The sequence below is a fragment of the Chanodichthys erythropterus genome, chromosome 3 (genome assembly GCF_024489055.1).
Source record: "Chanodichthys erythropterus isolate Z2021 chromosome 3, ASM2448905v1, whole genome shotgun sequence".
In the NCBI taxonomy this organism is placed as follows: Eukaryota; Metazoa; Chordata; class Actinopteri; order Cypriniformes; family Xenocyprididae; genus Chanodichthys; species Chanodichthys erythropterus.
Window position 1 is genome coordinate 40,515,393 of NC_090223.1, and position 11,636 is coordinate 40,527,028.

Below are 11,636 nucleotides of genomic sequence, written 5' to 3' on the forward strand. Positions count from 1 at the left end.
ACTAAAAATATCATGTTATCGTGAATCATGTCAGTTATTATCGCTCCATCTGCAATTTTTCGCTATTGTTCTTGCTTGCTTACCTAGTCTGATGATTCACCTGTGCAGATCCAGACGTTATACTGGCTGCCCTTGTATAGTGCCTTTCATAATGTTGGGAACATGAACTGGCATATGCAAATATTGGGGCGTACACCAAGACTGTTACGTTGTCTTTTAAACAAATGAGATTTATATAAGAAGGAAGCAATGGGGTTTGAGACTCACTGTATGTCTTTTCATTGTACTGAACTCTTGTTATTTAACTATGCCAAGATAAATTCAATTTTTCATTTGAGGGCACCTTTAAATTTACTTGTCCATTGTGTCAACAGAATTTCATGCTTACAGGCAAGATACATTTATTTCAAATACATATTTCAAATACAAAATAGTATTATGTAATTTGTATTTGATAGGGTTGATGAAAATGGCTTTGTATTTTGTATCAAAATACTTCAGTGTTTTGTATTTTTGTAGTTTTAAAACACTGTTAAATACTTTGTAAGAAGTCTACATGATGACATCATAAAATTGCGGCCTCTGATTGGTGCTTACTCAATGGTTTGCTGAGACTTGCGATCAGAACAGAAAATTGATCCACTTGGAAGAAGACGGCGAAGGTAAGAAACGTGCAGGCTGCCAGCTTTCCATCAATTTTTTTTTTTTTTTTTGTATAAATTTCTATAATTTTTAACAGTTCATGTTAAGTTTTGGTGTTTGTTTTAGTTGCCTATAGGCTAAATAGTTTTCCAATTTACATAATGTTCTTGAAAACTATTATACTGAGCAGCAGCCCTCTAAATTTATGATTAACAATCAAACGATTAATTAGTTAGAATCTAGTTATGAATAGAGGTGCCATCAGTTGTCTTCTTACAAATGACTTGTTTGTCATTGATTCAGTGTTGCTGATGCAAAGTAGGCCCTTCATTACCAAACACCAAGTAACTAAATTAGGACACAATATGTAATTTTTTGCCGCTAAAGATTGCTCATATATACAATACCGCAGCTTGATGACGCCTTGATTTCACAGAATCATGGGAGGTGTTGTCACGTCTACAGCTGGTGGAAAAGAAACAGGACAGAACCCGGACAGAAATCATCTTCATGAATGAAATGATTAACGTTACTGTAGTATGAAGCAGAGCAGGACCGAGTGCTGTGACAATGCTGCTGGAGCGAATGCTAATGAGGACGAGTGCGACACTCGACACATCTTGAGAGCAGTGGAAATTTTATTATGCTGCAGTCTATGCTTCCGCTTCTTCCAGTCATGAAAGCAGCGCTGTCTTATCATATAAGATACATTTGTGTGTTAAAAGTTGTTATAGTGCTACTCTGCGTTTGCTCGGCGGCTCCTATGAGACACTTAATGCACACTACAGTAATCTAGACCGATATTAGTCATGGTAAAACATGGTACTCACTGTAAATAAAAAAAAAAAAAAATTTAAACAATAAGACTTGTTGAGCTGTGTTGAGCTATATAACATGATTAGTTTTACTGACGATGAATGTATCCAAACAGTTTCTCCCCTGTCTAATAAAACACATATTATACTAAAGCATCTTTAGTGTTTCCATGGTTTCTACAAAATAAAACCGGAAATCAAGGGTAACGCAGGTATGATATCATGGATAGGCAATGCACGGACACAGTCCGTGTCCTGGTTCAAATTGCATATTTCTCTGGATTTAAACATTCTTGGAAACATTTGGGATAATGCAAGTACACAAGTCAACAAAATAACATTGTTCTAGTGGTTTTTGAATATTATAATCTAAAAATCCTAATTTGTGCCTTTAACTGGTTGCATATGTCAGATTTATTGCATGACTCGGGCAGAGAAAAGCTGTTGCTATCAAACATTGTTTACTTAATCATCTGAGTCAGTGTAATGCTGAAGGGATCGATCAAATGGGCCAATTGATGGAAGGTTTGCGAAGAAATTTCATGCTCCCTAGTAAAAGTATTTTGATACATGGAGTGGCTGCTGTATTTTTTTGTTTATTTTGATACACTTAAAATTAAGGTAGCCTATTTGGTATTTTATTTTAAAATATATTTTGATATATTTTTGCCCAACCCTCCTTACAGGTAAGCAACAGTGCATATTTTGCAACTTATGACAGTATTTGTGTGACAGGAATTCACTTAAGGCCGTTTCACAAGGTATGTAAAATGCACATATGCAGTGCACACAAAATACCGCTGATATGAAAACTGAGTCGGTTCTACTTCTTCTCTCAATCTGTTAAATGTTCTCCAGCAGATGGCAGTGTGCTGCATTGTGATGTGTACCCATGTTAGGAGCTGCCGTGACAAACGCTAGTGGGGAATGGAGTTACGTAATACTGCAGTTGCCCATTACTAGTCAATGAGGTGCACGTTCTTGTGTCTTATATGTGTAGCTAATGTATGGTGATTTTACAAGGGTGTACTTTCTTTTTCACATACTAGTAATCAGACTCCAAAAATTAAGTACTTGTAATTATATTATATTACATTTTAAAACACTCATGATCAGACTAGTTACATTTTTTTTATGGATAACATGATTATATGCTATCTTCACAATGGCAGTAAATTATTCATAATTCATAAGACCAGCCATGAGTCTTTTACTGAAAACTGAGACCCACACGGCATTTGATCACTGGATTTACAGAAATAATTGCACTTTTAAAAGAGTTTTTGTCAACATTGCAAGACTGACGAACACATTAAAGGGTTAGTTCACCCAAAAATTAAATTTCTGTCATTTATTACTCACCCTCATGTTGTTCCACACCCGTAAGACCTTCGTTCATCTTCGGAACACAAATTAAGATATTTTAGTTGAAATCCGATGGCTCAGTGAGGCCTCCATAGGGAGCAATGACATTTCCTCACTCAAGATCCATTAATGTACTAAAAACATATTTAATTCAGTTCATGTGAGTACAGTGGTTCAATATTAATATTATAAAGCGACAAGAATATTTTTGGTGTGCCAAAAAAACAAAATAACGACTTATTTAGTGATGGCCGATTTCAAAACACTGCTTCAGGAAGCTTCGGAGCACAAATGAATCAGTGTATCGCCAAACGGCTGAAATCACGTGACTTTGGCGCTCCGAACTGCGGATTCGATACACTGATTCATTTATGCTCTGAAGCTTCCTGAAGCAGTGTTTTGAAATCGCCCATCACTAAATAATTCATTATTTTGGGGGGTTTTTGGTGCTCCAAAAATATTCTCGTCACTTTATAATATTAATATTGAACCACTGTACTCACATGAACTGATTTAAATATGTTTTTAGTACATTAATGGATCTTGAGAGAGGAAGTGTCATTGCTCCCTATGCAGGCCTCACGGAGCCATCAGATTTTATCAAAAATATCTTAATTTGTGTTCTGAAGATTAACGAAGGTCTTACGGGTGTGGAACGGCACGAGGGTGAGTAATAAATGACAGAATTTTCATTTTTGGGTGAACTAACCCTTTAAGTAGTCATGTCGACTATTTTAACAATGTTTTACTACTTTTCTGGGCCTTGAATTTGGTAATTATGTTACTTTCTATGGGAGATAAAAAAAACAAACTTGGATTTCATCAAAAATATCTTAATTTGTGTTCTGAAGGTTATAGAAGGTCTTATGGGTGTGGAATGACATGAGGGTGAGTAATTAATGATAGAAATTTAATTTTGATTTACATAATTTAATGCTGTACATGTTTTATTTAGATTGTTTTTATTTATTTGTTTTTATTTTTTTATTTTAAAAAATTATTTATTTTAATCAGCCTACTTATAGCTTTTCATTAACCTCATGAAGCCCTGCAGTTTCTTCATGAACCTTATTCTGGGAAACCCTGATGTAATGTAATATTTAATGCACTTCATGTTGTTGATAAACAGAATTTGTAGTTTTTTATATCAATATTTTGCAAGATTATCCTTTTCAAATCAATGTGATAAACAGATTAATCAAAAGTGATCTAAAATGTAATCAAAAAAATAGTCAGAATTACTAACTACAATTTTTGTCATGTAATTTGGAATCAGTTTGTTGTGCATGTATATGAGGTATATAAAAAATAAAGACACATAATCAATATTTTGCTTGCAAATGCACATTTTTATATAAAGTAGATAGAAGAGTTGACCAAAGTCATTGCACAAACTCACATTCATACACACCCATATACTGTAACAGATTGCTTCTTTAAATATATCATAGTTACTCATTTTTGTTTCATTTTGATCAACAAAATTCACACAATGTGAAACATAAAGAAAAGAGAAATTCGTATTTCAGTCTCTTGTTGCTATACAGTTTTTTTTTTTTCTTGTTGAAGATCGTTACATCAACCACAAAAATTGTATGAAACATAACACAATTTAGCCTGTTTTATTAGGCTATCTATGCCAAGAACAAAGTTGCTGTATGGTCCTCCTCCAAACCTTTACTGTCAGTTATCATCACATCCAGTATCCCATTCTACCAATGGAGCCATTTGTTATAGTAGCATCAATGCATGTACAGTCTTTTTGCCCTATGTACAAAACTTCACTACATTCAGCTAACCAATGAGAACGGTCTTGCTATGGGTAAAACGTGATCTTTGCATTATTAGCACCATCAGAAAGAGGCCAGACACAAAATATGGGGGATAAATGTGAATGCATTGTCACTAACAAATAATCAGAAATATGAGTCTTGTGTGTAAATGATCCCATGTAGAAGCAGAAAAAAACTTTTTAACAGACAAAAGACAAATAAATGGTTTTAAAGACATTAGCTTTTGTCTGTCATTGATCTTTAAACTTCAATTGTGCATATTGCTAAACGTAGTGCAATCAGGTCGCAGATGACCTGCCATCTGAGTTGATCTGATCAGTTTGTGTGTGTCCAGGTAACTAATCTTAGTGTGTCATCATTTGCATATTGAAAAGCTGTTGTACTTTTTTTTATAGAGGCCTCTTAAGACTCTCACAAAGCAGCCTGTGAACTGCTTTAAATCTCCCTCCTTCATCACTGTTGATCATCTTTATGAAAAACTGTGCTTGTCCTCAAGTCAAGCTTGAATAGTGAGCAAACAATGTATCGATGAATGTGTATCTCTTATTCACAGGAAGGACAACACCTTGTTCTTAAGATGGTTGCTAATTACATCACTTCAAAACGTCTTGTTGACAACATATCTGGTTTGCAATGTGTCATACAGTTTAACAGAAGAAAAACTGTGCATAAATCAAATCAGCTGTCTTCTCACATTTTGTAAGATAGCATAAAAATACAGAAAAGAAGATAACAAAGAAGCTTGTTGGGCATATTTGTAAGTGCTTTCTTTAAACAGATTGACTTAAAACTGTAACGTAACATTATTCATAGTTTATTTTGCACATGACCCTTGCACTATTATTCTTTTAGAATTTTTATGTTTGATATGTATTTGAGGGCATTTTGTGTATTTAAAATAACTGTAGGGTTTTGTTTTTATTATGAAAATACTATTCTGGACTTGAAGCAATGGCAAGTTTCTAATAATATAAGCAAATTACTTTCTTCTTTTTTAACAAAATATTTGTAACATTGTATGTCTCCAGCTCAAGTCTTTCCATAATGTCTCTTCTCCTTTGCTCTTTCAAAAATATCCCTTTCCAAATGAGAAGGCTACAAAAGCTTAGTGTACTTCTGGCTGAATTGTATAACTTTTATGGCACATAATTTTTGGAACACTGTCCAAAAGAACATTATATAAAATTGTGACCATCAAATCATAAAACAAAGTGTGTGGCTGGACAAGAAGCATGCATTAACACCCGTATAAGAACATACAGTACTCGCTGCTGAACATACACAAAACCGCGCTCTATTTGTTTGTTCCCCATTGGAGATTTCAGTTCTTTTCACGATGACAACAGGCAGCGCAACATGGAAAACGGTCTCCTTCTCGAGGGGAAAGATCCTGTTCTGTTGGAAGCAGTGGTCGGTTCTTCATCACAAATCTTTTTAGCACATAAATCATCATTGATTTCCTCAATATATAATGTCATTAACAACAACAACTGATGTACGTTTGTACAGATCACCTCAGCAAATGGCCTTGAATCTGCAGCAGTTTAAGACCCAGACCTTCTTGAAGGCCACTAAGATATGCCAAACAAACATAACATGTTGAAAAAGTGATGCCATGCAAGAGCAGCAGTTCATGGACCTCGTGTATCTGTCTAGGATTTATGTAAATGTAGAGTCAAACTAGAGTCTTTGGTTTGAATAATTTTGAAAGTGTTGCTAACTTGGCTCTCGTTTTCAACTAGTACTAAACTGTAGCGCAAGCTGAGCTTGCTCAGTCTTTATTGTGAGTCAAGAAGCATTTTTTTTTTATTGGGAGTCATAAAGACTGCTGCTAATGTTTGTGTATGGATGGAATCACTTGGAAAGGTCAACATGCTGCCCAGTCGGGAATATCCTGCAGTTGATTCATTGCCCTCAGAAACGCCACACGACTAGTCAAAGAACACATTGTTGGCTGGCAAGGTGTTGTCCTGCATCTTGGTCAGACCTTAAGGGAACGGCTGATCCAATCGCATTCATTGCTACAAATAAGCTTCAAAAATCTATGCTTTTAAATACTAATAATAACACTAAAGTTTTTGTTTTGTTTCTGTGCACAAAACCTTTTTATGCACAGTTTTTTTTTTTTTTTTTTCTGTTTATGCACAAACTGCTCATTTATCGATCCAGGCCGATAAGTATCCGGCTCTCCTCCTCCTTTTGACTTTCGTTTTTCAGGTCAGCGAAAACCTGAGTGAAGTAGTGTGGGTCAGAGTTAAGCTGGAGCATTTTGCTACTCATGCGGTTGATGATCGCCAGACTGCGATTCCAAAAGGCATCCTTATCTGTCTCCACCAGGAAGGGTTTGAGCGGGTAGGAAATCTCGTTTCCCATGTAGGAGTAGGACAGGTAGAGGCAAGTGAGCAGCTCGGCCTGCAGCTCGCGCTCGCTGGACACCTCGCCCGTAATGACCTCGCGGCACAGCATGTAAAGGAAGACCACGTTAGCTGGGGTGATGAAGCCCTGGTCCTGCCAACCCTGCAGCAGAAGGGACCGGTCCACGCTGCGCAGCCACAGGACAGGGTCGGCGGGAGAGAGGCGCTTCAGTCGGTAGCAGCGCCGGCACAGGAACTCGCCCAGACTTCTCAGAAGCTCGCTGGTGGAAGCCTGCACGATCACCCTTTTGGGTGTGCCAGCGTTGGTCGCCTGACCCACCGATCCAGTGATCGAGGTCCTCTTCGCAGTGGAGGCCACATTGGCCGAAGTTTTGGATGTGGGTATGGAGCTCACGGCCGGCTCCTGTGTGAAGCCGGAGAGATTGGCACAGGACTGGGACTTCTTCAGGTTTTGGCTGTTGAGGGTGCCCACGCTCTCTTCATCTTGACTGTCGCCAGACGCCAGCTTCTTAGAGCCTTTCCTCTTGGCCGAAGCCGCCACGATGCGCTTCCACGGCAGGACATTGATGAGCGACTGCCGTTTCAGGCTCTTGTCCTTGGCGTTTTTACTGTTCTGCACAGCTGTATAATGTGCCAGTGGGGGTGGTATTTCATCAAACAGGCCTCCCTTTCGATAACTCGGGGAGACTGAGAGAACAGTTCCCATCTTGCCTTGGTTATTACAGTGTCTTTAGATATGGAATCTGCCCATAAAATAGATAAATAATATTAATGTTTAGTGATAGAATAGTATTTCATCCAAATAAGCAATGAAACCACCATCATCACCATTTAAACACAACATGCAAAACATATGAATTCTTTTCTCTCACACACTCTCTCTCTATATATATATTTTAATATGTCCAGAAAACACATTTAAAAAACATATATTTTTTTGGACATATAGCCTACAGATAGATTTCCCTGTTTTAATGAACTGAACCGCTGGAATGCGATTCACCAGAAGATTCAGCAGAATATGCGAAAGCATCCATCTTAGCTTCAAAATGGAAGGCTAGAATGTAAACACATTCATTCCCAATTCATATCCATTTGTAAATAAAAATCCCTCTCAGGGCGAGCTGGAAATGGTTAGCTGGCTTGACTATTACCACATTTAAGCTTTAAGTCGTTTATGAACTCATAATTTATCAAGCTATTCAAAATATTTAGTGGGTCAACACGAGGAAATGAGAACATCTCGCTTCAGACAAAATGAGCTGTCGTAAATCAAGATAGCATCTTTATGATGACTGGCTCGTGTGGACAGTATAATTTGAGTTTTTCACATTTTGTAAACTATAAAGAGCAAAACCCTTTAAAGGCGTTTTTGAAATTAAGATAATTTGAGGTTATAATCTCAAAAATGTTGGTTACTTACTAATCAATACGTCTTCCTCGCGGTGATAAATGTAGATACAGAAGGAAAAGAATTGGTAAATATAGAAATATCCGTCGATTATCTCGTTTTTTTCTCGGTGTCGCACTGTGAAGCGTGCTCGTCGTTGTCCAAGGTGCTGAAAATGGGACGTCAGCGATGAAACAATGCTTCTACGTAAAGCAACTATGCAGGATGTTCAGGATTCTCCGGTTGCTAAGGTTACTTCCCAGGATGCATGCCACGTCTTCCCACATAAACCCTCGATACATGGCAATTCTGTTGTTTCCCTTTCATCACAATAAATCTCAGGTCTGTTTCACATCTGCCCGTCTGTGATCTTCTTGTTGAACTGCGCAGGCGGGTGAATAACAGGCTAGGCTCAAATAAAACTGGAAAAGCTTAAAAATAAAAGTCCGCGTCAGACTAATCCTTAAGTAAATTACATGAATTGCGTTCAATGACCGCTATTTTTTTTTTTTTTTTTTTTAGAGAGAGGGAGAAGGCTTTGGTGCTCCCTCTTGGTGATGCTGTATCTCAGATGGGTGGGAACTTGGCAGTGAGCTCCCTCTAGTTATCTCTGTCCATGCCGTCCCTCATGTGTGCTCTGAAATCGCTCTCCACACCTCCAGCATCTATTATAGCGGTTCCTAAGCTTGAACATGTAAGGTAGACTTTTAACACAAGACGCCCTTGTCTTTGCATGACATGCCAGCTGTTGGCAGATTACAACCTTTAATCAAGATCCTGAGAGTATGGAAAGTGTCACACAAAACGCTCGAGACAGATTAATTTAAATCCTGATGTGCAGTAACGTCGCCGAGGCTTTGTAGAGCTCAGTGGCGCAGTGACATGAATGGGCATCCCCATCCCCCCTCTCACACCCACCCACACACTCTCTCAATCTCTCATGCTTATCCAATCATCCTGCTCTCACTTTGTAATAGTTTAAGGTTTGTTTTTTTTTTGAGTGTTTTGCAGTTGCACTCTTTTAGGTTAATATCTTTAAGGTTATCTCATTCTCAAGGCAATGATGAAAGAGCACTTCAGATCAAATAAAGATGGATATAATAAGTCTACACACACTGTTGGTTTAACTTAAAAGGGTTAGTTCACCCAAAAATTCTGTCATTAATTACTCATGTCGTTCCACACCCATAAGACCTTCATTAATCTTCAGAACACAAATTAAGATATTTTAGTTGAAATCCGATGGCTCAGTGAGGCCTGCATAGGGAGCAATGACATTTCCTCTCTCAAGATCCATTAATGTACTAAAAACATATTTAAATCAGTTCATGTGAGTACAGTGGTTCAATATTAATATTATAAAGCAACGAGAAAACAAAAAAAAACAACAACTTTTTAACAATATCTAGTGATGGGCGATTTCAAAACACTGCTTCAGAGAGTTATGAATCTTTTGAGTCGAATCAGTGATTCGGATCGTGTGTCAAACCGCCAAACTGCTAAAATCACGTGACTTTGGTGCTCCGAACCACTGATTCAATTCATAAAGCTCAGAAGCTTCATGAAAGCAGTCTTTTGAAATCGGCCATCATTAGATATTGTTAAAAAGTCCTTATTTTGTTTTTTGTCACACCAAAAATATTCTCGTCGCTTTATAATATTAATATTGAACCACTGTACAAACATAAACTGATTTAAATATGTTTTTAGTACATTAATGGATCTTGAGAGAGGAAATGTCATTGCTCCCTATGGAGGCCTCACGGAGCCATCGGATTTAAACTAAAATATCTTAATTTGTGTTCTGAAGATGAACGAAGGTCTTACGGGTGTGAAACGACATGAGGGTGAGTAATAAATGACATTATTTTAATTTTTGGGTGAACTAACCCTTTAATACAACGAAGACGATTGGTTTAATCAATAGAAACTCAAAATATTATGTTATCTGAACCACATTATCTAAGTTGATTTGACAAAAGAAAATGTTCTGATAACAAATCATAAAAATACATATTTTTAACAGTGTACCCTTGTTAAAACGTTTTCATCTTGCACATATACAATGCCAAAATGACTTATTTCAGAGAAAAATTGGAATAACTAATAGCAAAAGTGTGCACGCCCCTGACCTAATACTTAGTTGAAGCACCCTTTTTTATTACAGCACTTAAGTCTGTTTGGATAGGAGTCTATTAGCTTGCCACATGTATCTTGACTTTGGAATATTTTCCCACTCTTCTTTGCAAAAACATTCCGGATCTGTTAAATTGCAAGCACATCTCCTGTACACAGTTACCCTCAGCTCCACACACAGATTTTCTATAGGATAGAATTTTTGGAGAAACCTGTTCCATGGTAGATATCTATATCATGCCTTGGAATTTTTTGTAGTATCTATCTATCTATCTATCTATCTATCTATCTATCTATCTATCTATCTATCTATCTATCTATCTATCTATCTATCTATCTATCTATCTATCTATCTATCTATCTATCTATCTATCTATCTATCTATCTATCTATCTATCCACCTTTGGCCTAAGCTTGGCCACCCCGCTCACAATTGCTAAACGCATAACCGCCTCTTTAAGACCACAAAAAACGGGAGACTTTTCAGATGCGCACTCCAACTTCGCCTCAGCGCCAGGAGCAAGTCAAACACGTGCGGAAACGAAACAGGTGCCGAATGAGCTTCAGCAGAACAACAGTGAACAGCAAACATTATAGCTATAGCTTACGTAAATGTTTCTCAGCTGGTGGGTTGCAAGACCGCGCACTTTTCAATCACGTGCAAATATGGTGCGCTGTACTCACTATAAATGTAACGTCGTAGTTTTGTCGTCTATTAAGTCATGAAAGAACCAAAAAAGGCAATTAAAGCTGCGTTAAAACTGCATGCATGTAGGCCTATATATGCGTCACATGTCTCTGGACTAAAATATTCTACTATGTGAGATCACATTATAAGGCACAACTTATATTTATTTATTTTTTTTTAAATAAATGTGAGAACTGTGCATTTGTACTAGAAGATGCTAATTTTGCGTTAATTTAGTACAATGTACAAATAAAAATGTATCACATTTAAATGCATCAGCAAATGGGAATTCAAAAGAGAACACTTTTTTTTTCTTTTTTTTTTAAATTTTAAGTATAATAGAACTGTTGCAATTATTTATTTTGACAATACAGAAAGTTAAACATTTAGTGTTTACTTTTTTGGTTACCTTTTGAAACAGACAAACTCAGA

The 11,636-nt window shown here is 37.0% G+C and overlaps 1 protein-coding gene across 1 annotated transcript; it reads right to left on the minus strand.

The window, feature by feature from the left end:
• Positions 1 to 6,772: 6,772 nt before the first annotated feature.
• On the minus strand, positions 6,773 to 7,696 carry cdk5r1a (cyclin dependent kinase 5, regulatory subunit 1a (p35)). Its single transcript, XM_067375441.1, has one exon. It carries the CDS (start codon positions 7,694 to 7,696, stop codon positions 6,773 to 6,775), a length of 924 nt encoding a protein of 307 aa, XP_067231542.1.
• Between the last annotated feature and the right edge of the window lie 3,940 nt (positions 7,697 to 11,636).

What these genes read in the sequence shown, in the direction of transcription:
- cdk5r1a (XM_067375441.1), bottom strand. Translation starts at nt 7,696, where the DNA reads ATGGGAACTGTTCTCTCAGTCTCCCCGAGTTATCGAAAGGGAGGCCTG.